Consider the following 26433-nt stretch of genomic DNA (forward strand, 5'->3'; position numbering starts at 1 on the left):
TACAGTCTCAGCAGCATTGTATGAGGGTCCCAGCTTCTCCATATCCTCACCAACACTTGTTATTGTCTTCTTTATTGTAACTATCCTAGGTTTTGTGATAAGGATGCAAACAGAAAGCTGGAGGTCTTCAGGGACCTAGTGAATGAAGTTGTGTCTTATTTTGGCTTGACTTTGGTTTTAAGTGTGCATATTATGATATGTTGCCCATGTTTTTATCTTCTGGGATCTGTCACTATCACATTACTTTGCTGAATGTTAGGAACCTGATGGCCGGGAGCAGTGGCTCACGGCTGTAATCCTAGCACTTTGGGAGGCCGAGGCGGGCAGATCACGAGGTCAGGAGAGTGAGACCATCCTGGCTAACACGGTGAAACCCCGTCCCTACTAAAAGACACAAAAAATTAGCCAGCCGTGGTGGCGGGCACCTGTAGTCCCAGCTACTCGGGAGGCTGAGGCAGGAGAATGGTGTGAACCTGGGAGGCGGAGCTTGCAGTGAGCTGCGATCACGCCACTGCACTCCAGCCTGGGCAACAGAGCAAGAGTCTGTCTCAAAAAAAAAAAAAAATGTTAGGAACCTGAATATCTAAATCAAGCTTTAAAGCATTTGCTAGCTATGCTCAATGTTTCATCTTCACTGTAATAATAAAATAGATTGAGAAAAATGCTTTCTTTTAAATAAACATAAGTAAAACAATTTGAAAACATGTTTGTTCTTATCAAACAGCCTTTTGTTCCCTTGATCTTTTATACAAAATAGTAGATAGCAGAGGATAAGTTCCTGATAAGGAATCAGTATTTTCTAGCAAGAGAAGCTAGAGAACAACAACCTCAAAAAAAAAAAAAAAAAAAAGAAAGAAAAAAAGCAATTAGCATTTCACAACCAGCAGTGGCAACATCACCTGGGAACTTACTAGAAATGGAAATTGTCAGTCCCCTCCCTGGATCTACTGCATCAAAAAATGTGGGAAGGGAGGCCAGCAGTCTGTGATGTGTAACCTTCTGTCAGGTGATTTCCATGCATGCTAAATTTTGGGGACCATGCTAGATAGATGATACTATTTTCAGAATTATTTTCCTACCTGTCTAATACTATAACTTTAGTCTTTTAAGAACAGATGCTCAACAGATATTTATTGAGCATTTTTTAATGTATCAGGGCAGTATCATAGACCAAAAATACAATAATGATCCACAGTATAAACCTTCCCTGAGCTCACTGGACATCATACTTTCAGTAATAGTTTGTTAAATGACTGTTGACACGATGAATGCCCAGTGCTCATGAAAGGTTTTATGAGAACAGGGGCAAAGTGCCTGGTTATCTGTTGGGTACTTAATAAATCATCACTTTTGTTTGAAACTGGCCAGATTTCTGTACATTTTGTGTTACTGCTCTGAAACCCTTTAAGTCAGAATTCTTTTGATTGGCTTCATTCTTCAGCTGAAAGGCCAGTCCAGAGCTGTGAATATATAGTCCATTGGTTTCAATAAAGTGTTTTTTTTTCTCCTCCTCTATTTGTGTTGACTTTTAGCTACTTGTGCTATTCATTTTCCAGAATGATTCACTCATTCCATCCTGTCTCTCCCAGTTTAACTTTCTTTGGTGGGTTTTCTTTGGCATTATTGGCCTGGGCACAGTGGCTCATGCCTATAATTCCAGCACTTGGAAGGCCAAGGTGGGAGGATCCCTTGAGCCCAGCAGTTTGACACCAGCGTGGGCAACACAGGGAGATCTCGTCTCTCAAAAAAAAAGAAAGAAAATCAGCCAGGTATGGTGGCGTACGCCTGAAGTCCTAGGTACTTGTGAGGCTGAGGCAGGAGGATTGCCTGAACCTAGGAGTTTGAGGCTGCAGTAAGCTATGATCACACCCCTGCCTTCCAGCCTGGGTGACAGACTGAGACCCTGTCTCAAAAGAAAAATAAAAAGAATAATTGATTTATTTAAGAAATATTTGTAGTATACCTATAATACGATAGCGATTGGAGATAACTTAATAGATTTGATCATTGCTGTCATGGGGCTTACCATTCTAGTAGAGGGAAAACAGAAAATAACATTAAAAATATATATATATATAAATTGCAAAACATATGCAATGAAGGAGAGGAGGAGTGTGATAGTGCATAATGGAAGTGGGAGGCCACATCAACTTAGCATCCTCAGGGATATCTCAGAAAACCTTTGAGACAGAACTTAATCCATAGGAAAGCCAGCTAGCTAATTGCCCCAGAAAAGTGGAAACACCAGCATTCCAGGTAGAAGCAATAGTATCTGTTAATATTGAAGGAACTGAATGGAGGTTGTCATAGCCAAAGCAGTGGGCTGTGGGAGAGTTGTGTGCGATGAAGTCAGGGCCAGATAGGGAAGGCCATGGAGTTCTTTTAAGCCTTCATACAAAGTTTGCAATTTATTCTAAGTAATAGCACATAGGATATTCTTTTATATATAACTGTGAGATGCAGAAGTGGAGACCATGCATTCTAACTGGGGCTTGGGAGGCCAGGGACTCATGCAGCCTAGCCTGGCACATAACCAGGCACTCCCATTTAAATGCTGATTGCTGGTGAGACGCAGACTCTTGTCCTAGCTCTGTAGGTCACTTTTTGCTTTTGCAAGGTAAGATGCTCACTTGTATGAGAAACAGCGTATTATGCACCTGTAGAACTGGTGGACCTGTGACTCATTCTTTTTGTTATGACTGGTGTTTGCTTCCAGGTAATAGCAGTGAGTGCCCGCCTCCGGGAAATGCTGAAGATGACACTGTTTGCTTGGATCTTGGCAAGTGTAAGGATGGGAAATGCATCCCTTTCTGCGAGAGGGAACAGCAGCTGGAGTCCTGTGCGTGTAATGGTGAGCAGTTTTATGCCCAGTCCAGCAGCAGGAGAAAACATGGCCTTTGTCTGCCAGGCTCCCTTCCTCCATTTGGAGGTCGTGCTAATGACAGCAGTGGTGAGATCCAAGCCGAGGATGAGGGGAGGGGGAAGGGCGGGGTAGTGTCTGGAGACAGGCATCTCTGCATGCAGATCCACCATACCTGGGAGACCTGTCCTGTTGGTGTTTCTTCTTGCTGCATTTTCAGGCCATATGGCAGGCTTTGAGGTGGGAGAGGAGGGAATTTTGTTGGGGGTGAGTGGGTGGGTAGGTAGAGGTGTGTCCTAGCCTTCCTCTGCTCCTTATCATACAAACCACGAAAGCAGCAGTAGCTATCTACATTACACTGGCATGGAACTAGGATACTCCTGCAACAGCTCCACCAGAGAGAGCTGATTCCAGGATCTAACCCCACTAGATGAGGATTTTTGCAGTTACCAAGAAGGCTGGGTCCGCTCCCCTCTGATCTCTTAGAGCAGCCTGGGGCAGGAGCCTCTCTCCTGCTGGCCTGTCAGTTTTCCTTAGGTTTCTGTGCTATTTTGGAACCGCTGGGTTTGAGGGCATCCTCATGGACTGGTCAGGGACTAGCTGGACTCTGCTTCCCACCCCACTTAAACCGTGGAGCATGTGGGAGTCGATGAGGGAGTTCTCTTGCTTTCAAAATAGACAAAGAGCCAGGTGTGGTGACTCACACCTGTAATCCCATCACTTTGGGAGGCCGAGGTGGGCAGATCACTTGAGGTCAGGATTCGAGAGCAGCTTGGTCAACATGGCGAAATGCTGTCTGTACTAAAAAAAAATTAGCCAGGTGTGGTAGCATACACCTGTAATCCCAGCTGCTAGGGAGGCTGAGGCAGGAGAATTGCTTGAAACCCAGGGGGCGGAGGTTGCAGTGAGCTGAGATCGTGCTGCTACACTCCAGCCTGGGCAACAGAGCGAGACTTCGTTTCAAATAAATAAATAAATAAGTAAAAATAAAATAAATAAAAGACAAAGAACCTGGTAGTTAAATAAAATCACTGGGTTGGAAGCTCACCATCCATACAGTGGAGTAAAGAACTCTTTCAAGTTCAATAATGTGTAGGTAAAAAAGATAGGTTGAGGGCAGTGTCTCACATCTATAATCCCACCACTTTGGGAGGCCAAGGTGGGTGGATCACTTGAGCTCAGGAGTTGTTTGAGACCAGCCTGGGCAACATTGTGAAACCTCGTTTCTTTAAAAAAAAAAAAAAAAAAAAAGAAGATAACACATAGTAGATGCCAAATAAAAAATCTGTTGTGTTGAATGGCAAGAGGCTTGGGGAGCTCTGGAAGGACAGAGCCCGACACAGTAAAAGTCCAAGAAATAGTTTATAAATTAGTGAATGATGAAAAGGTTTTCTTTTTTTTTTTTTTTGAGATGGAGTCTCACTCTTGCCCAGGCTGGAGTGCAGTGGTGTGATCTCAGGTCACTGCAGCCTCCGCCTCCCGGGTTCAACTGATCCTCGTGCCTCAGCCTCCTGAGTAGCTGGGACTACAGGCAAGCACCACCACACCTGGCTAATTTTTTTATTTTTAGTAGAGATGGGGTCTTGCCATGTTGGCCAGGCTGTTCTCGAACTCCTGGCCTCAAGTGATCTGTCCGCCTTGGCCTCCCAAAGTGCTGGGATTACAAGCGAGAGCCACTGCTCCCGGCCTTTTCTGAAAAGGTTTTCTTTTTGCGTTCTAGTTGATTTCTTTTTCTCCTAAGTATAAATCTGGTTTAATTTTCTGGCATTTCTGCCATTCCTGTGTATGCCCCCATGGCCCAGATGCCCAGTGTTTTCTCCTGTGACCTGTCACAGCTGTTCTTGGGAGGAGTCGTGGAGCTTTGGCTGCAGGGCTCATGTCCCTAGGGTCACTTAGCTCCCCACCCAAGGGTGGACAGTTGTGTCCCAGCTGCTCTCGCTTTCAGAGAGCCAGTGTGGGCCCTGAGGGGCACACTTTAGACTGAAAAGCCAAGGATTGAAGTCGGCAGGGTAACAAGAAAGTTGGGACAAAGGGAAACATTTAGAAGAGCATTGTGAGGGGCTTGAAGTGGAGAGAATAGTTAGACTTTTAAGAGAGGTCTTTAATCTAGAACGGATTTTTCTCTGTATTGTTTTTTTTTTTTAAACCTTGTGGCCTCTGTCACTGAAGGCTGAGGAGTGTGACCTCAGAAACTACTCCTTGGTGGGGGCTATGGATAGTATTAGCTATTGAAATAAAAAATAAATGTGATTTCTTACCTCTTTGGGAGCATGTTGAGGGAGGAAAGAGGAGGCAGGAGGAGAGGCAGGTCTCAGAACAATCCACCTGTCAATGCGTGTTCTCTGTTCCAGAAACTGACAACTCCTGCAAGGTGTGCTGCAGGGACCTTTCTGGCCGCTGTGTGCCCTACGTCGATGCTGAACAAAAGAACTTATTTTTGAGGAAAGGAAAGCCCTGTACAGTAGGATTTTGTGACATGAATGTGAGTATTTATGTACAGCTTTTTCTGTAATAGCCAGATAGGAAGTTTTTATTTTGTAAGTACTTGATTTTGCAGATGAAAAGAAATCAAAACACAAGTGGGGCTACATCCTTCTGGCCCATTGTTATCTATGGGTATTACTTAGGAGGAGGAGGAGAAGAGTGCTTTCAGGTCCCTACCTGTAGTTTCCTTCCGTAGTGGGAGGCTTTGAGCCCAGAGACTGAGAAGGACTGGTGTGGGGACTTTATGGTAAAGTTGGTTGGTTTCAGGCAGTGGGTCCTAATTATGTTTTCCTAGATTACTTACAGAACTGACTAAGATTGCAAAATTATTCAGGGTGTGATTTTGAAACAGGTGCTGAATGAGTAGGAAAGACCTAGAAGGTTGCTTGACTTACTTAAGCCAGACCCTTTTGTTCTCTAGAGAAGCATAATTTTTCTCATGCAGAATGATGGGAGAGGATTTCAAGGTTTGAGAGGCTTCACAGGGAGTCTGGCTGTGTTCTTTACTGTCCACTGTGTATGTGTAGAGTCCTTACTGGAATGCCTCATCTTTAGCAAACTGGTTTTCTTGATTTTTGTCTCCTGGTAATTCTAAATCACTTGTAAAAATGGACTAATTATGAAAGTGTTAATGACAGTATGTCCCACTTTCTTGGGTACTCATTATGCAGAAGTTATTGCCTTGTGTCAAAGATGGGAAAACGTTTGATTTTAATGAAGCCCTTTACATGTCAGTTATTTTTATAAAGCTACATTGCTTCTGAATACATTGTGTTTGGGAATGATGCTGTATGTATGTTTTTTCTTCATAGGGCAAATGTGAAAAACGAGTACAGGATGTAATTGAACGATTTTGGGATTTCATTGACCAGCTGAGCATCAATACTTTTGGTAGGTGATTTCCCCAGATTACTTACTGAGTGAGAGCTGAGTCGATTTCTGTGATGACATTAGAAAAGTGTGCTTTCAGAGTGATGTGCTCTAATTCTGCAGTAGAAGGTGGAAATATTCACAGCTTTAGTTATGAAGCAACTTTGCTGGCTAGAATAAAATGAACTCATAGTCTGTCCCCGTGGAGCTTGGATGCACAGATTTTCTGACAAGGGAAATAAAGTCAAAATACTGGCTTCCTTCTTTACCCAAAAATATACATGTGATTAGCATAGTTTAATGCTATAGACTGAATCCTGATTGATGTGTTTATTTGACTGAATGCTATATACTGAATCCTGCTTGATGTAAAAGTGGGCCTCATATTTTGCAGAAGCAGGGTATATCATGTCCTCACGAGTCCATAATTTAATCACAAAAATAATATCCAGGTAACAAAAACTTTGTCTTAAGCATTTACTAGTAGTAGCATTCCATATGATTAGTCTGTTGACACAGTTACTCCAGGTAGCATGCTGAATATTCTGCAATCTCTTCCTGTCAGCCAGTATATGAGGGCTATTTCTTTAAAAGCACTTGGTATGGAGAGATGGTGTGGTGTAAATACAGGCAGCACAGACATTCTTCTCTCGGTAGTAGTGTCTAGCCAGCAGGTCTGGCATTTGACACAATGGTAATATCCTAAGAGCATTTCACTTTAGATTTGTGAAGTACTTGGTCAAGACATTCACTGTTTGGAATTGTTCACAGGAAAGTTTTTAGCAGACAACATCGTTGGGTCTGTCCTGGTTTTCTCCTTGATATTTTGGATTCCTTTCAGCATTCTTGTCCATTGTGTGGTAAGTCACCAACTTTTAAGTAATTAAATATTTTATTTAAATTTTGATCAACTCCAACCATGTAATCTCTGGAAAAGGTAAAACTTGTTCTTAGCAAAGTTTGGCCTGATATTTCCAATGGCTTTTTTTGTTGTTATTCCTAGGGGAACATGTCTTGTAGAAAGCTTAACTAATGGTCTTTTAAAAAAAATACTATTTGTGTGTGTTCGTGTTTTAATATATAAATTTCTTAGGCATTTTATACTTTTAAGCATAGGAGACTGTTTAACTGGATTTGTCCAGGTCCTTTGATGAGTAAAGCCCTTAATTAAGGGCATTTCCAGGCTGACTTTGTTGCAATAGAGCAAATATCAAACATCGGCATTTCAGATGTTCCCCATATATCATGTAGATTATTGGCAGCAGATGGCTGTCTTCAGCCTTCTGCACAAATAGGATGTAGGGACTGGGGCCCAGCTGTCATATAGAGTATTTACATCTTCCCCAAAAGATAAGAGTAAGCAGTCTTTTCTGTTCTCATTCAGAATCAGTAACAGCTACAAGTTGAATTGGGCTTTGACTAAGGAACTCCTGGTCCTTTATAAATTTGAGGCCCTTTTTCATAAATGTGCTTACAAATCCATTCACTTGCATCTGTGGGGAATGGGGATTTGTCTGCTGTAGAGATGAGAAAGTCAGACCCAGGCTTCCAGACTTGTTTTCCCAAACTCTTTCATAGTGACCTTCCTATGAGCATTTAAAAATTCCAGCACAACTCTGATGACAAAGGAGTTTTTCCTACTGCCGCCTCCCTTTCCTGCTGGCTTCTCCTGCCTAGGGGCCATCTCACAGAGCAGCTCTTCCTCGGGGTGGTGAGCATGATGGGTGTAGGGAGGAAGATCTCTAGGGAGCACTTCTGTTGAAGAAAGCTTGAAGCTTTGACAGATGTCTCTGGATGACAGTGCCATCCATCACGATTGCTTTTATTGGAGGATGGAACCTATTTTGTTTACAGGGAAGTTGCACATGTGGACAAGGTACGACCCTTGATTTCAGAGCAAAGCCTCTAATAGGAGGGAGGGCCGTGGCTTGTTTCTGGTCATAGAATACGTTGATGGCATCCAGACAGGAAGCCTAGTCCTGGATTCTTGGTCCTTGCCCTCTGTCGCCTATTATGCTTCAGCCACAGGCAGGGACGGGGCAGCAGATGGCCATGTGGTTAGCCTTCTGCAGAAGTAGGATGTAGGGACTGAGGCCCAGTTACTCCAGCAGAGCATGTCCACAGAAACTGTGGAGACAGCTAAGACAGTGAGGCCATGGGCCGGGGCAGTGCGAGGAAGGCTGCAGGCCCAGCCACCTGGGTCTTCCTACCAGTTGCCCTTCCAGTCAGTGCGGTCATGGGGTACCCAGCATCTGGGACATTTGTCATTTCATGCACAGGAAGATGCCCTTATTATTCCCCTGCCCACAGAGGGATAAATTTCTCAGAAAACATAGCACTTAAACCTTGCCTCTTTCTGTACTTAATGCCAAAATGTATTTCCTTTGAGTGCAAAGCAAACACTTCTAGACTGGTGGCATAACTAAAGCTTGGGTGAGAAATGGATTGTCATCTGTTGAGCCTGCTATCACTCTCTACAACTCAGGTTCTAAGTTCTTCAGTTAGTGTTAGGAATAGCCTGTGATGAAATAGTACTCATTAACTGAATTGTATTTGTAGGGAATGACCTTTCTTCTTGCTGTTTCTTTCTAGGATAAGAAATTAGATAAGCAGTATGAATCTCTGTCTCTGTTTCACCCCAGTGTAAGTATACCATATGAAAGAAACATAATCTTCGCCTGGCCTGAGGCCCTGTTAGGCAAAGACCTTCACCTGCCCCAGCAAGAGCTTTCATTGGCTGATGGAAGGTCATGTGCAGCAGGAAGGGTCTAGGTTGGAATGTTTACCCTTCTGACAGCAGTGATGGTGAACTTCGATTAGTTGCATGGATGGAGATTTAAAAGAGCTGTGCTGTCCCCTTCCCAAGCCATAAGGAGTGATTTAGCCATTCAACACTTAGTTAATATTTTGAGATCAATTTCTTTCTTGGGATCTTACCTTGAGAGGTTTGAAGCCTCTTTTGGGTCTTCAAATGGTAAGTTTTCAGGATGCTTGAAAGCTAGTAATTACTGTTTTTGCCATTAAAAAGTAATGGCATTAATTACTTTTGCACCAACCTAGTATTTTTTAGTCACTTCTTAGGTTGAGTGAGCCTCACCTAGCACTTTTTTTTTAGCATCACAGTGCCAACAGAATAAGGGGCTGTTTGATGGGTAAGGGTGGAGCTGTGAGGACCTCCGATTCATCTTTTATTCCTATCAATTGAACCCATGTCTTTGCAGAATATCGAAATGCTGAGCAGCATGGATTCCGCATCGGTTCGCATTATCAAACCCTTTCCTGCGCCCCAGACTCCAGGCCGCCTGCAGCCTGCCCCTGTGATCCCTTCGGCGCCAGCAGCTCCGAAACTGGACCACCAGAGAATGGACACCATCCAGGAAGACCCTAGCACAGACTCACATATGGACGAGGATGGGTTTGAGAAGGACCCCTTCCCAAATAGCAGCACAGCCGCCAAGTCATTTGAGGATCTCACGGACCATCCGGTCACCAGAAGTGAAAAGGCTGCCTCCTTTAAACTGCAGCGTCAGAATCGTGTTGACAGCAAAGAAACAGAGTGCTAATTTAGTTCTCAGCTCTTTTGACTTAAATGTGCAAAATATTTTTATAGATTTGACCTACAATCACAGCTTATATTTTGTGAAGACTGGGAAGTGACTTAACAGCAGATGCTGGTCATGTGTTTGAACTTCCTGCAGGTAAACAATTCTTGTGTGGTTTGGCCCTTCTCCTTTTGAAAAGGTAAGGTGAAGGTGAATCTAGCTTATTTTGAGGCTTTCAGGTTTTAGTTTTTTAAATATCTTTTGACCTGTGGTGCAAAAGCAGAAAATACAGCTGGATTGGGTTATGAATATTTACGTTTTTGTAAATTAATCTTTTATATTGATAACAGCACTGACTAGGGAAATGATCAGTTTTTTTTTTATACACTGTAATGAACCGCTGAATATGAGGCATTTGGCATTTATTTGTGAGGACAACTGGAATACAATAGTTTTTTTTTTTTTTTTGCCTTCAACTAAAAACAAAGGAGATAAATCTAGTTATACATTGTCTCTAAATTGTGGGTCTATTTCTAGTTATTACCCAGAGTTTTTATGTAGCAGGGAAAATACACATCTAAATTTAGAAATCATTTAGGTTAATATGGTTCTTCATAATTCTAAGACTAATGCTCTCTAGAAATCTAACCACCTGCGTTACAGTGAGGGTTATACATGGTAGCCAGTTGAATTTATGGAATCTACCAACTGTTTAGGGCCCTGATTTGCTGGGCAGTTTTTCTGTATTTTATAAGTATCTTCATGTATCCCTGTTACTGATAGGGATACATGCTCTTAGAAAATTCACTATTGGCTGGGAGTGGTGGCTCATGCCTGTAATCCCAGCACTTGGAGAGGCTGAGGTTGTGCCACTGTACTCCAGCCTGGGTGACAGAGTGAGACTCTGCCTCAAAAAAAACAAAAAAAAATTCACTATCTACAAAACCTAGAATATTTAAAATACAAAGATTGCCTGTTTTCAAACACTAGTGAGTAAGAGGGTGAGATATTTCTTAACAACAACAACAAAAAAAACCAGGTTGTTTTGAACAGGCTGAGTGTGATGAGCCAGCCAGGAGACACAATACTACCTGCCCCTGCCATTAGGGTTGGGGGCTGATTGATACTTCAGAAACCCTTTTTATTGACCCACAAGCAGATATTTGAATTACTTCTTACTTTATTGCTCCAGGATTCTGGATGGGCTGCATTTACTGTGTGAAGGATAAAAATCAATAGCCTGAATTCTGATTTCTATAAATTGCCATTAAAAGCTTTTTTCCCCTAAGAACTGAAATGTGCTACCAGCCAAAACATTTTAACTTGTCAACTTTGAGGGCAATTAACCAAACCTGTGACTAATCATATCTCCCCCTACCCCCCATTTCCAAGGACATTTGTTACTCAGATACTTGTTATACTAATACTTGAACTTGTACCTTATGGTATTTGCTATCTTTTAACTAGTCATGGTATTCTTATACTTTAGTTACACTTTTGGAATTTGATACAAAGTTGAGTGGGGTGTGTGGGTGTATGTATGAGTGAAACAGTTCTCAAAAGAATGTAAGAAAACGATTTTTATAAAATTGTGACTTTTAAAAAAATAGTCTTTGTCATTTATAGAATTAACAAGCTGCTCAGGGTATATTTTATAGCTGTAGCACTGATATCTGCATTAATAAATACTGTCAAAACACAATGGACCTAAGTATAAAACTTCCCTGAAAAAAATCTAATACTTTTATTATTAATATCAGTGGCAAAGGTTTCAGCTTGAGGAAAAAAGCGTACCTCTATGTATTGACAACTTTGAGTTCTGTAGATAACAAGCAGATTTGGGTCTCCTGTGATTGGCTAATGGTCTCCATCTCCCAGCAGACTTAATTCAGGTTTTGCTTCTGCTACATCCCGCCAGTAAGGAAGCAGCAAAGGCAGAGAAGAGACCTTTTTCTCTATCAAAGGCCAGAGATGCGAGAACAAAAATTCATTCCCCTTTGGAGACAAATGTAGTCCATCTGATAAATAAGATGAGAAGTCCTAGAAGGGAGAGAAATTGGTTAAAGGTGGGTAACTGGCCACGTGCGGTAGCTCACCCCTGTCATTCCAACACTTTGGGGCCAAGGATTACTGGAAGACAGGAGTTTGAGACCCTGTCTCTACAAAAAATTTTAAAAATACAAAAATTAGCTGGGTGTGGTGGCAAACACCTGTATTCCCACCTACTTGGGAGGTGAAGATGGGAGGATCACTTAAGCCCAGGAGTTGGAGGCTACAGTGAGCTATCATTGCACCACTGAGCTCCAGCCTGGGTGACAGACTTTTTAAAAAAAAGGCCGGGGAGGGAGGGTATAACTTTTCTAAATGCCAATGTGTACCATTCTCTCATTTGTGGCCCTGCGACAGAAAGATCACCAGCCCTTTTCATTGTAGGCATCTGACCAGAGTTGTCCTGGACTACAGTAGCACTGATGTGCTATTTACATAGGTGTTTGAACACACAGAGAACCTTACTAGTGCTGTAGTACTGTCTCCATATTATAGAACTGAGTTTCATGAAAGTCACTCACCATTAAGTGAGCTGGGACCTCATTCCAGGTCTTCTAAGTCACATGACATGATTCTCAGGTTATTTGAAAGAACCTTAACAGGTAAATATGGCCAATTAACGTAATCAACAAAAATGAAAAATTTGGTATTAGGAGTGTTCAGGGGCCCCATGAGTCAATATTGTTTTTGACTCTAGGCAGGTTTTTAGGTAGAAAGAACTTGTACCATCTAACCTAGAATAGTAATTGCTGGGACACAGGAGTCCAGTCTCCCTCCCACTCTCCTGAACTCAAGAGTATATATTTAAAAAGATACACGTATTTTTGGAGACAGGGTCTTGCTTTGCTGCCCAGGCTGGAGTGCAGTGACATGATCATGGCTCACTGCAGCCTCAACCTCCTGGGCTCAAGCGATCTTTCTAACCTCAGCCCCCTGAGCAGCTGGGACTACAGGCACGTGCCACCATACCTGGCTACCTGGCTAATTTTTGTGCTTTTTGTAGAGATGGGTGTCTCATTATGTTGCCCAGGCTGGTTTTGAACTCCTAGGCTCAAGCAATACTCCCACCTCGGCCTCACAAAGTATTGGGATCACAGGCATGAGCGGCCATACCAGGCCCTGAACTGTAAGAATTGGGATCACAGGCATGAGCGGCCATACCAGGCCCTGAACTGTAAGAATTGGGATCACAGGCATGAGCAGCCATACCAGGCCCTGAACTGTAAGAATTTTACCCATACAGCCATTTCTTTCTTGGGGAAGAATCTCACTAGCCAAGAGCTCTGTTAGAATCTGGGTGGCCAACTAGCTTATGTGACTTTTTTTTTTTTTTTTTTTTTTTTGAGCTGGAGTCTCGCTCTTCTTGCCTAGGCTAGAGAGTAATGGCGCAGTCTCGGCCTACTTCAACCTCTGCCTCCCGGGTTCAGGTGATTCTCCTGCCTCAGCCTCCCAAGTAGCTGGGATTACAGGTGCCTGCCACCACGCCTGGCTAATTTTTTGTATTTTTAAGTAGAGATGGGGTTTCACCATGTTGGCCAGGCTGGTCTCGAACTCCTGACCTCAGGTGATCCACCTGCCTCGGCCTCCCAAAGTGTTGGGATGATAGGTGTGAGCCACCGCGCCCGGCCTTATGTGACTTTTAATAGGCCAGAAATTTAGATGCTATCATCTAATAGTAGCACTTCTTCCTCGGCCCTTGGTTTTCTCATCTAGGCAGTTTGAGATGAGATGAGATGGTCTCTAAGGATGACCCTCTCAGTTTTGTATTAAATTGAAAAAGACATGTGAGCAAAACTATCCCAACAGTTTGCAGTTTCCTTTCCTAGACAACAGAACTCTAGATGTTGACCCTTTTGGCACTCAAGCTGCCAAGGCCCCTCCTGATCTTGGAATTCTGGAAGGTTCCAGTGCACTCAGGGTTTCAGAGGAAGACTAGAGGCCTAGGGTCCAGATCTGCTTAGGCTCTCAGGGCCTCCAAAGGTAACTGGTGACTTGGCATCCATGTGGTAGTATGACTTGCCCACTGGTTACCATTTTCCCTATTACAGATGTATAATAAATGTGTAGGTCATTGGAACGATTGGTATGGATTAATATTTAGGGGAGAGGAAAAAGTTGGCACTTGGGTTAGTTTCTTGGCTGTTTTCTATGTTGCTTTGTCCAAGTAGCCTAAACCTAACAGCTGGGAATACAGGAAACCGGTGAGGCTGTGAGTCTTCCCGTTTGTCCAAAGAGCTTCCCGCACACGGGATCCTTCCTTCCCCTGAGTACTTCAGATATCATCAGTCCCATCAAAGCTTTCTCTCTGGATCCCAGCATAGCAATGAAATAGCCTTTAATGTGCCCTGCTGAACAAGCTCTTTACAAAAGAGTAGTGCAAGGCCACAGAAAAATTAAAAAACAGTGCCTGTCTGCCCCTCTTCACCAGTATCTGTGTGGAACCTGAATTTAGCCATACCTTTCCTCGCCCTAACCTCTGGCCACCACTGACCTGTTCTGTCACTGCAGTCTTGCCTTTTTTTTGGGGAGTTGGGGGGGTGTGAGACAGTCTCCCTATATCCTCCAGACTGGAGTGCAGTGGTATGACCTCTGCCTCCTGGGTTCAAGCGATTCTCACACCTCAGCCTCCTGGGTAGCTGGGATTACAGGCGCCCTCCACCATGCCCAGCTAATTTTTGTATTTTTAGTAGAGACAGGGTTTTGCCATGTTGGCCAGGCTGGTCTTGAACTCCTGAACTCAGGTAACCCACCTGCCTTGGCCTCCCAAAGTGATGGGATTACAGGTGTGAGCCACCACACCCAGCCCAAGTCTTGTCTTTTTGAGATACCAAACAGATGGACTCATGTAGTAAGTAACCTTCAGAGACCAGCTTCCTTCCCTCAGTGAAGCGCCTCTGAGAGTCACCCACGTTGTTGCGCATGTCAGTCCTTCCTCTTTATTGCCAAGTAGTATCCCATTCCATGGACACACCAGTTTCCGTATTCATCACAGAAGGACACTGGCGTGTTTCCAGCAGGCAGGAATAATGCTGCTGTCAACAGTTACACCCAGGTTCCGTGTGAACATAGTTTTCATTTCTCTAGGGCAGATAGCCCAGGAGTGGACTGCCAGGTCCTCCCTAAGTGTATGTGTGACTACGTAAGAAACCAGGTGTCTCCTGAGTCGGTGCACCATTCTATGGGACCTGCTTTTTACCTTTCATATTTGTGCTTTCAGGCTTTAAAACAAAGTAACTTAATTACAACTACATATCTCAAACAGTTTTTTTTAGCCAATACTGTATTTAAATTCATTGTTTTTACCTATTAACAAGTTTTAGCTTTCTGCCATTCTCTGTAAGAACTTGGCCTGGATGTTCATAAATATGAGCCATGTGTTGCTCATTGATGTCACTGTGCACTAACTCCTAGCCAAGGAGCCTGGCTGAATAAGCTGCTGGGCTTGTGAGCCATCCTGGAACCTCCATTCCTCCTCTCCTCCAAGCCTGTTTGTTTTCATTGGCTAAAGGGATGACTGTCTTAGCTAAGCAGGGCCTTTCTAGGGAAAGCTGCTGCACACACACCTGGTTTACTTCTGTGTGATCCTATTTACCCTGAGAGGACTGAGCAAGCCACTGTACCTGGCCGTCCTGCATCAGGGCCCACAGGTCAAGTACGTCAGTCCCACAGTCTTGGGCCACTTGTAAACACGCATTGGCATATTCACCAACAACAGAGTTCAGGCGATTTAGTTTGCAACCTGTTGAAGAGAAGAAATCGAGGTGGCAGTTGATAAACCCAAGTGCTGGCCCTTGTGTAAGTTCTGCTCCACTCATCTAGACAGTTTTGAAATGCCATTAAATATTGACCCCACTTGGGCCAGCCCCGGGGTTTAGGGTATATGTTGATGAGCCTTGCAGGTTACTGGTGTGCTGCTCTACCCAGCAGAGGACAAGGTGCAGTGGGAAGAAGGAGCCTTTAGTGGTAACCAGAGTCTTCTGAGGCGCCAGGGAGGACGTTCTAGAGGACACCTTGCAGAGAGGCAGGGAAGGCCCAGGAGGGCTGGGCTGCTTGGAGAGTGCCAGCTGCAGGAGCTGGGCTGGGGGCTGGTAAGGGCTGCACTGGTAAGAAATGCCAGGCCATGGAAGCTGAACGCTGCGCTAACACTGCTGGCTTCTTACATGTAACAGCTGCCCTGCAACACAGCAAAATCATTTGTCGGCTTTAGACATAGAGACCTTCGTTTTGATGCCTACAATTTTCACTAAATAGCTGTGTGCCTGAACAGCTTCACCATCCTGAAGCTTTCTGTATTCTTATGATGACAGTGCCTACCTAGTTGCAGGAATATCGACAGGATTAAGAGACTAAACACCAGCAAAGCAGCTAGCACAGAACGATTGAGTGTATCTAACACAAGCGCAAGCTGCCTCATCTTCCCAGGGAGCTGCACCAGGGAAGGCTGGAGTGCAGTATCTGGGGATTGTGCTAGGTTGGTTTGGAAGGTGGGGCTGGGGCTAGGGGAGAAGGCTCAGGAGGCTGCAAACAGGACAGTGAGGGCTGGCAAGAAGCGGACTACAGAATGGTATTAAACAGAGAGCATGAGGATATGGGCAACTGGATGCAGGCCACAGGAGGACCTATGCTGGCCCAGGCTCTACATCACAGAGAAGAAACTATTCACCGGCTTTGATTCATACTTGGGATCAATTGTTTATAAAATTCACCTAGATTATAACTAGCTACCCCATCCCTACAAAAAATTTAAAAAACTAGCTGAGCATGGTTGCACATGCCTGTGGTTCCAGCTACTTGGGAGGCTGAGGCAAGATCACCTGAGCCCAGAGGTCGAGGCTGCAGTGAGCTATGAGCAATCTACTGCACTACAGCCTGGGTGACACAGCAAGACCGTCTCAAAAAATAACCTGCTGAATTTCTAGGGGACCAGTTATTGAGATGTGACCCCTCCTCTACCTGCTTTGCCCATCGCTGACCTTTTAAAAAGTCTGCATTGGGCTACATTCAAGGCTAGAAAGGGGAAATTAAATTAAACATTCAGAATTTCATATATATTATTTTCCTGGGAAACAGTAGACAAAAAGAAGTCTAAACAGCTTCTGTGGACCATGCTATGTAACATTTTTCCCCTTTTGTTAAAGCCAAGACGACACTGCCCCGCAAAGCAGTTAGGGCTGCAGGCCCAGAAGCAAGCTGGGGGTCTGAAGTTGTCTCCAGTGGAGCTTTGTGGGCCTTAAACACCTCCCCCTCCCCTGCAGAACACACTGGTATCTCCTGCACAGCAATAGGGCCCCTCTGCCCTCATGTGATGCCCAGAGCCTATTGTCACCATGTCCCGCAGGCTGGGGTTTCTCCCCGTTTGTCTGTGCCTCCAGTGTGTGGCACCCCTTGACATAATGCTGTTTGTGACTTGAGAATGCATTGGATCCCCCTCTAAGGATGACAGGCCCTTTGAGAGCAAGGGACATAGCTACAACCCAACTCAACAGTAAACTCATATAACAGTAAGGACTTGAGCTCTGAAGTCACACTTGCTAGATTTGATTCCTGGTTCTGTTACTGGCTGTGTGATCTTGGGCAGGTTACTTAGCCTCTCTAAGACTCCATTTCTCCACTGGTAAAGTAGGGACAATAACAGCCTTCCATGAAGTTGTGGTATGTGTGCTGTGGTGTTTATAAGAAGCATCTGGAGTGCTGAAAATGGGTCCAGAAATCTACCTAAAAATCACAGTTAACTCAGAGTCAGACCACACTTTGAGAAATAGCTGTTCTGTGTTGCAAAGCCAATAATTTGTCCTAGAATGTTGAGTTCTGGGCAGCTTAGAAAACTTCCAGGCCCGGAACAGTGGCTCACGCCTGTAATCCCAGCACTTTGGGAGGCTGAGTCGGGCAGATTACCTGAGGTCAGGAGTTCGAGACCAGCCTGGCCAACATGGTGAAACCTGTCTCTACTAAAAATGCAAAAATGAGCCGGGCGTGGTGGCTCACATCCATAATCCCAGCTACTGAGGAGGCTGAGGCGGAATTGCTTGAGCCCAGGAGGCAAAGGTTGCAGTGAGCCGAGATCGTGCCGCTGCACTCCAGCCTGGCTGACAGAGCCAGACTCTGTCTCCAAAAAAAACAAACAAACAAAAAAACCAAAAAGAGAACTTCCATAATGCACATTTTCAACATTAACATACAGCTGACCCTTGAACACAGGTTTGAACCGTGAAGGTCCGCTTATGTGCAGAGGTTTTTCAATCAAAGGTGGATCGAAAACACAGCACTTGAGGGATGTGAAACCCAAGTATATGGAGTGCTGGCGACTCCTATCCGATCATTCCTACCCCCAGCTTCTGTGGGCCAGGAAAAGCCCCAGGTGTGGACTTCCAAGTCAAGGCACATCAGCATCAGCTCCCCAGGCCGAGCACCACAGCTCTGCACAGATCTCAGTGGCCTTCATGTGTACCTTGGAGTCTGGCAACTGTAAAGGTCAGCAGATACCAGTCCCGTGGTTGCCTCCTGACTATCCAAAGCCAGAATCCCTTTTCTATGTCAAAAAAGGTCTCAGGTATGACGTAATGGAAGCTATACTTTAATAATTTTGGATTGAAAACAGACTGAAATGGACATACTGAGCCCCTAAGAAACAAGCCCCAGGCAGGAAACCACTGTCCTATCAGAGTTCCTCCCTCAGCATTCCTATCCAGATTTGCTGAAATTGGCTGTGGTTTGTTTACCTTGTATGATGCACTGTTTTTCCCAGGCTGTTTCACAAAGTGGGGTCGGCGTGATGAGAATGACTCGATTCTCAGGGATGTCCACAGACTTCAGGTACTGCACCATGCTCTTTAAATTCGCAGCATACTCCTCCAGGGGAATGTGCTGCTTGGGATTCTCATCTGCTCAAGAGAAACATGAGTACTCACCAGATGCATATTTATTATAAGTGACAATTCAGGTGAACACACTTCCGCAAATGCCTGTTATTCATGATGTCACTGGGGGGATTGTTTAACACCAAGGACACAAAAAGGAGGTTTTCTCCTTAATGAATTAAAATGTATAGTTCCTTCATAAAACAAGACTTCAAAGGCTCTAACTAGGGGCACTGTAAGTACTCTTGTCTTTTCGTCGCTAGTATCCAGATGGTTATTACATCAATTAGGTTGAATTTGTAAAGAAATTAAAGAGCCCAGCCTGTTGGGTGAGACGTCCTAGGTTCAAATCCTGGCTTTGTCACTCCTTGCCACAGAACCGCGGATAAATACTTAGCCTTTCTGTACCTCATTGGGAAAATGAAGATAATAGGGTCTCCCTCCCAGGACTGAAAATCAAAACAGCTAAGAGTTTAAAGCACTGAGAGAAGGGTGCCTTCACAAAGCAAGCACTCAGTCGAAACAAATGGCACCCATGAATACTACTACCATTATTGCAAAGGAGGATTTTCTAGATAGGCTCTCACTGAAGTGGTACAAGGGTCACTGTTTACCATTTGCTAACCACATGTAAGTACAGTATAAAGAAAAAAAAGTCACCAGTGTTCCTACCACCCAGAAAACCACTGCTGGCATTTGGATGTATATCTTTCCAGTCTTTTCATGAAGATACATACACTTTTAAAAAAATGAGTTTGCACTGAAGATTATATTCACGCTGAAGACTTCGTATTTTGCTTTTCTCTACAAATTGTTTTAGAGACAGGTTCTTGCTCCATCAGCCAGGCTGCAGTGTGGTGTGATCACAGCTCACTGTAACCTTGAACTCCTGGGGCCAAGCGACCCTCCCACCTCGGCTTCCTAAGTACTGGGACTACAGGCATGCAACACCACACTAGGCAAACTTTGTTGTTGTTGAGACAGAGTCTCGCTCTGTTGCCCAGGCTGGTCTCAAACTCCTGGTCTGGCCTCCCAGTGTTGGGATTACAGGCATGAGCCACCACGCCTGGCTCACATAACATATTATGAGCTTTTCTGTGTCCATAAATAGTTCGCAAAAAAGTGAAATTTAGTTGTAGGGTGACCACATGATGTTTCCGTACTGTACAGCTTCTAATCTGCTGTTATATATAAATAGCAATACACGGCCAGGTGCAGTGGCTCATGCCTGAAATCCTAGCACTTTGGAAGGCCAAGGCAGGTGGATCACCTGAGGTCAGGAGTTCGAGACCAGCCTGGCCAACATGGCGAAACCCTGTCTCTACTAAAAATACAAAAATTAGCTGGGCGTTGTGGCGAGTGCCTGTAATCCCAGCTACTCGGGAGGCTGAAGCAGGAGAATCATTTGAACCTGGGAGGTGGAGGTTACAGTGAGCTGAGATCGTATCACTTCATTCCAGCCTAGGCAAAAGAGTGAAACTGTCTCAAAAAAAAAAAAAAAAAAAAAAAAAGCAATACACAGAAATCTCTGCACACACATCTGGCTGTGTGCATATCTGAATATTTCCTTAGGTTGAATTTCTACACGTGGGCAGACCCTTGGCGCATACTGCCGCACAGCTTTCCAGAGGATTACAAGCTATTCTCTCACCAGGAATGTAAGAGTTCCAATCTTATTTCATGCCTGTCAGCTATAAGTATTACTGCTTCATATTGCTTTTCTGAGTCAAAAAATCAAAATACCTTGTTTTAATTGGCATTTTTTGATAAGTTTTCGCATTTTCAAATATGTATTTGCTGTTAAATTTCTCCTTTTATCTGTTCCTGTCCTTTGCCTACATTTTCTATTGGAGTTAGTATTTTTCTTATTGATTTCTACACTAAAGACATTACCCTCTTGTCTGCCACATTTTTCAGATATTTTCCTTAACACATCATTTTCTTTTTCAGTTTTTTCGTAGCCTGTTTTATTTCATAAACCTGTTTTTCCTCTGTGGCTTCCTCCACTGCTCTTATACTTAGGAAGTGTTTTTCCTTATCCTAAATTTGATAAAAATTTATCTTTTTTAAAAATTCTGTTTTGAGTTTTCTTATGGTTTTTGGTACAAGATAGAAAGTGAAGATTAATTTCTTCCCAAATATAATGGTTAGCGTGCAGTCTCCACCAATACCTGTAATCTGCGTAACCTTTCTCCTAGAGAGCAAGAATTCCTCTTACTGCAGTTGGTGTTCCTTCATGTCCAGCCTCAACTCAGAGGTCTCCCAGTGTGCCTGTGAACAGCAGACACTCAGGTCTCCTACAGTGTGCCCGTGAATAGCAGACACTCAGAGGTCTCCCACAGTGTGCCTGTGAACAGCAGACCACACCACTTCTGTGACACAAGTAGGAGCACAAAAGAAATCTCTGGTAGATGACTACCTAACTTCCCAAAACAAAGGCTTTTTTTTCTCGTTTATAGCACGCAGAAGGCTTTTTTCAAGAGTAGAAAGGGAAGAAAGGCCTCTTACATGGCTAGCTTTCCTCTAGTCACAGCAGCAATTCTTCAGCAATCAAGGAGAGACCATCTCCTTTTCCAAACCCACGTTCACCATTGCCCAGTATTCAAGCCTAACTGAGGTCAGGGTGGCTGCTGCCCTGAGATATCCCTTCCTAAGACACGCCACCAGCTGCCATCAGTGTGATGCAAGCCACAAGGTATCCTTAAGCTTTCTGCTGCCAAATGCATCAATTAAAGAGAAAACATTACAAAGTTAGCATAGCACTAACAGACTCTAGAAAATATTTAAGTGTTTGCAAGATTAGGACTGCTAGCAACCGAGGCATGTAGAAACCGAGTAGAGAATAAAATCCACCAGTGTTAAAGCCAGGAATACATATAAACTCAACATAAGTTTGGCAAAACTATCTATTGGGAGAAAGTAAACAGTTGAAAAAAGTATATTAAATGTAAGTTTGCTGTAACATAAAAATGATTAAAAGTGAGCTAGAAGAACATAAAAAATGCTTTTACCTTTTAGTGCACTGTCATTGGCCCCAAAGAAAATTGTAACTGCTACTGGGATGTCCAAACTGTTTCCTTTCCTGATTAATCTTGGAAGGATAATTTTGGCCCATCTGGTATTGTAACCTGAAAATCCACGATTCAGAACATCACATTTTCTGAAACGAAAAATTTTAAAAAGATGAATTGTGGGCAAGAAGTGTTTATGGTCCCAGTAACCGGCCTTTAGTGAGGGTGTGCTCTCTGGGATTCTAAACCCGTCACGTGTCTCTGAGCCACCCCCAGGTTTCACTTTGATAGGAGCAAGAACATACTTGAAGCATGCTAATCTTAAGCCATTCAAAGATATAGGTAAATACGCCATACTCCTCCGTGACAGAAGTAATTATATATAAAGGGGCTGTGATGAAGTCTACAGACTACCTGACTTCAAGCATGGTATAGTGGGGTGCTTTTAAAATGGAGTTCACAACAGATAGATAATCTGAGCAAGTATCTCAGGTAAAAAGTCACTAATATCCTGGAACTTAAATAGTTTAGTTTGGTTTATAGTTAAATAGTCTATAGAATATTTGAGATTTCTGGTTTTGATTAAATAGTTTTAGTAAATACATTCGTTGTGTTTCAACTTAAACCAGTTCATTAATACTTTTTGTTTCCTTCTTAAAAATAGTTGGATTTACAGTACTGTAGGTGTAATGGGGAAAAAAAAAAAAAAAAAAAGCCGGGTTGCCTGGATTTGTTTCTCGGCTCCCTCTGTGACTAGGCATGACCCTGGGCACGCTATGCTCCTTCCTCACATGTAAAGTGAGGAGAATCCCAGTTAAGGATTCGCATCAGGCAGTAGGTTTAAAACTCCTCAGAGAATACCAGTCACATAAGAGGGACTCTTTTTTTCTTAGTCTTGGTAAAATGATATGATTTGGGATTTGCTTCAGAATAATCCATAGGAGGGATGGATGGGCTCATTTCACTCTTTGCTTCTGTAGATAAAGTTGTCTATAAAGTTTTCTTAAAATTACGCCTGGGGTTCAGCTTATGATTAGTAAATCGATATGGTTCATTTTGGTGTATTCACATTCCTATATATGCATAACCAAGCAGATAAGCTGGGGCACCAGCAGAGAACTGCAGGCCACAGCATCAGGCAGCGGCTCCAAAGCAGCACAAGGGGACACTTTCTGACACTGCTCAAAGTTCTCAGGCGGCATTTATAAACTGCGGAACAACAACCGAAACTCAGCCTTATTTCTAAGAGATTGTTTTTTGTGTGTAATGATTATAAAATGCTGACTAGCCATTTTACGAGTGAAATCACAATATTTTAATGAAGTGCTGGGCTGGGTGTGGTGGCGAGTGCCTGCCGGTCCCAGCTACTCAGGAGGCTGAGATGATGGTGGCTTCAGCCCCAGAGGTGGAGGCTGCAGTGAGCCCTGATCGCACTGCTGCACTCTAGCCTGCGTGACAGAGTTGTCAGGCCTCTGAGCCCGAGCTAAGCCATCATAACCCCTTACCTGCACGTATACATTCAGGTGGCCTGGAGCAACTGAAGAACCACCAAAGGAGTGAAACAGCCAGTTCCTGCCTTAACTGATGACATTCCACCATCGTGATTTGTTCCTGCCCCACCCTAATCAATCGACCTTGTGGCATTCCTCCCCTGGACAATGAGTCTCAGGAGCTCCCCACAGAGCACCTTGTGACCCCCTTCCCCTGCTAACAATAGATAACCACCTTTAACTGTAATTTTCCACTACCTACCCAAATCCTGTAATACTGCCCCACCCCATCTCCCTTCACTCTTTTCAGACTCAGCCCACTTGCACCCAAGTGAATCAACAGCCTTGTTGCTCACACAAAGCCTGTTTGGTGGTCTCTTCACATGGACGTGCGTAACAAGAGACCCTGTTGCAAAACAAAAACCACCAAAAACCAAAATAAAGTGCGGTAGAATTGTGACAAGGTGAGTCTTAGTCATGGCAGCACTTCAAAAAAAGGCAAAGTAGCTTCCTACCAGTGTTGTGTAGCAGTGAAGCTGCAAGTTCTGCAATCACAGCAACTGGACTTGGATCTCTCTGCCCTTGACTAGCAAAGAGGCCTTGGCCATTTCCTTGATTTGGCTGAGTCTACCCAGCCATCAGAGCTCAACCCTAAAATATCTAATTGGTCAGACTGAGTGAAGAATACATTTTTTCTGTTCCTTCTCCTATATACTAATCAGGGGAGGCAAGCAAAATTAACAAAGGAGAAATGTTCTGTTCAGAACTATCCTTCATCCATAAGACGGATCCCTAACACATTTTCCATCCGTAAGTACTCAAGTATCGGAAACCATTCTCACCTGACCAGCTTGTCAGCCAGCGATGCTCCCCATCCACCCCGCTGGAAGGAAAACTGGAGGAAGAAAAGCCCATTATTACTACTAATGACTGTAACGGGGCATCTCAGCAAGGGCAGTTCTGATTGGCAACTTCTGTTTTCTCGGCGCTCTCTTCTTGGCTTTGATTGCTTCACTCGAGGAGGTCATTTTGGGGATTACAGGTAAGTACACCTGGCAGCACTTTAGCAGAGGGGGATTTTTCTCTATCAAAAGCTAAACAGCCTGTATTCCCAGCACTTTGGGAGGCCGAGGCGGGCGGATCACATGAGGTCTGGAGTTCGAGACCAGCCTGGTCAACATGGCGAAACCCCGTCTCTACTAAAAATACAAAAATTAGCCCGGTGTGGTGGCGCACGTCTATAATCCCAGCTACTCGGGAGGCTGAGGCAGGAGAAACGCTTGAATCCGGGAGGCGGAGCTTGCAGTGAGCCCAGATCGCGCTACTGCACTCCAGCCTGGGCGATAGAGCGAGACTCCCTCTCAAAAAAAAAAAAAAAAAAAAAAAAAGCTAAACAGAAATCTAAGTTCAGGAAATAAAGGAAATAAAGTCAAAGGTCAGTGAGGAAATGAAGGCCACGCCGCCTCACTGCTTTGCTGGTTACCGAGCTGAGGGTGAACACCTTTTCATACACATTCCCATGGAATTCGGGAAGCCCTGACTGCCCCATATGCCTAAACACAATGTTACCAGTTACTGGCGTATACCGGTGAAGCAAGCCCTGTCTGAGAAGAGGACACACACAGGAATGGAATTTCTACGCCCTCCCCGAAGTAAGAACCTGCATTTAGAAGACCGTTCCCTTCATGGGAGGTGAGATGATCTCGGATGAACGGATGGTCCTTTTCTACCTAATTCCTGAAGGCGTTATACTTCCAAGGCCAACCCCTAACGGCCCCACCTGTGCCCGCAGGGAATGCGGCGAGAGGGTTCCCGGCGCCTCTGTCCGGAGCTGGCCGCGGGGCCTCCAGGGACACAGCGCGCGGTCGCCCGGAGCCGCTCACCGGGGCCCGGAGGGGAAAGGCCGCTGCCCAGGAGGGCGCTGAGGGGACGACCGCGCATCTCGACCCGGGTGGGAGGCGGCGCGGGGCGGGCAGCGCGGCTGGGTCCCCTCGCGTCTGTGCCTGGAGCCCGGGCTCTCGCGGACGCCGTCATGGCCTCCGGGACGCCGCGGGACAGGAAGGCGCAGCCACTGGGGGACCCGCCACTCCTCCGGTGTCGCCACGGGCGTGGCCAGGCCTCCGGCCCAGCCGTCTCGGGCGCCGAAGAGGACGGCGAGGAGCCTCGGCCGGCTCGGCAGCGACCCCGCAGGGAGGCTGGGGCGGCCGTACCTGGGTGATGGAGTCCCCGAAGAGCAACAAGCGAGGCCACAGCAGGGCGCTCCCGCAGCCCGCGGCCTCGCACAGCGCCATGGAGCAGCCAGTCGGGGCGGGGCCGCCAGCCGGGAGAGGCGCCTGCGCAGTGGCCGCCCGTGGGTTGCGGGAGCCGGGCTCGTCGGCCACCCAGGCAGTCACTTTGGTGACGCGCGAAGGTCGTTGCCCCTTGGAGTCCGTTTGCAAGAAGCTCGGCCTCCGCGCTTGTTCACCCACAGCAAGGCTGCCCCCAGGGAGTCCGGAGCCCGCGTCCCGCCGCGTGGTTCCCGGAAGAAAAGCGGTCGGGGGCCCCCCTAAGCCCACCCCGCGCTCCGCGGGCGCAGGTGCTTTCGGCAAAGGGCAGGAGTGTGACCTCAGGACGCGCGGCGGGAAGCACAGCTGGCCCTCGGTGGGGCGGAGGGCTGCTCCAGGCCCCCCTGGAAGAGGTCGTGGGGTGCGCGCGCGGCCCCCTGCGCCGGGCGTCACTCTGGAGGGCCTGCAACACCCAAGAGGACGCAGGCAGTGCGGAAACCCTGGCAGTACCTCGTGGTTCTGCGAATGACAAGGGAAAGCAGCTGCAAGTTCAGTGCGCGCGCAGCCGGCCGCTTTTCTTTTTCCCGCCGTTGGGTGGATGCGCGGATGCAGAACCCTGCGGACACGGAGCACTGACTTACTTCCAAGGGATTCATCTGTTAAAACGTGGTTGTAATGCAACGTTCTTACCTCAACTGTGCAATGAAGTTCGGCGGCCGAGCTAAAAACGGGTGGGAAGGATGCCTTGAAATCACGGAGCTGTAGATGAATAACAGAAGGACCAGGGGAGCCGGCGCAGAGGCCGACTCCGCTCCATGGGGCGGGGCGATGGACGTAGAGCATGACCTTCTTTAGGTTGCACGTCCCAAGCTCGCTTGGATCACCTGGGGGAGCTTTACAAATAAGATCCAACCAAGGGCCCTCATTCCAGCCTGACTAACTCAACTTCTGGTGGCAGGACTTGGGCACTGGTGCACTTGTAATGCACCCCACGTGATTCCCACGA

General features: G+C 45.4%; 2 protein-coding genes across 5 annotated transcripts in view; one reads left to right on the plus strand and one right to left on the minus strand.

Moving 5' to 3' along the window:
• The window catches only part of ADAM17 (ADAM metallopeptidase domain 17), a 66263-nt gene extending 54805 nt beyond the window's left edge, over positions 1–11458 (plus strand). For all 3 annotated transcript variants that reach the window (XM_054474440.2, XM_054474442.2, XM_054474444.2), the window contains 6 exons: positions 2717–2851; positions 5212–5342; positions 6157–6235; positions 6986–7074; positions 8807–8857; positions 9436–11458. In XM_054474440.2, the coding sequence (XP_054330415.1) occupies positions 2717–2851; positions 5212–5342; positions 6157–6235; positions 6986–7074; positions 8807–8857; positions 9436–9777 (827 nt within the window). In that variant the 3' untranslated portion in view covers positions 9778–11458. The remainder of the gene's footprint in view (positions 1–2716; positions 2852–5211; positions 5343–6156; positions 6236–6985; positions 7075–8806; positions 8858–9435) is intronic.
• IAH1 (isoamyl acetate hydrolyzing esterase 1 (putative)) lies at positions 6530–25962 on the minus strand. Of its 2 annotated transcripts, XR_010123154.1 has the most exons (7): positions 25374–25945; positions 24006–24058; positions 21674–21822; positions 18525–18686; positions 15426–15544; positions 11551–11796; positions 6530–7142 (listed from the first exon to the last, which is right to left on the minus strand). XR_010123154.1 is itself a non-coding variant. In XM_054474452.2 (6 exons), exons 1-6 carry the CDS (start codon positions 25452–25454, stop codon positions 11614–11616), a joined length of 747 nt encoding a protein of 248 aa, XP_054330427.1. In that variant the 5' UTR covers positions 25455–25962; the 3' UTR covers positions 10919–11613. The 2 variants fall into 2 exon arrangements, 1 of the variants encoding a protein (XP_054330427.1); XM_054474452.2 differs by lacking the exon at positions 6530–7142 and having other exon boundaries at positions 10919–11796; positions 25374–25962.
• Positions 25963–26433: the final 471 nt, after the last annotated feature.

Source organism: Pongo pygmaeus, chromosome 12, assembly GCF_028885625.2.
Source record: "Pongo pygmaeus isolate AG05252 chromosome 12, NHGRI_mPonPyg2-v2.0_pri, whole genome shotgun sequence".
Lineage (NCBI taxonomy): Eukaryota > Metazoa > Chordata > Mammalia > Primates > Hominidae > Pongo > Pongo pygmaeus.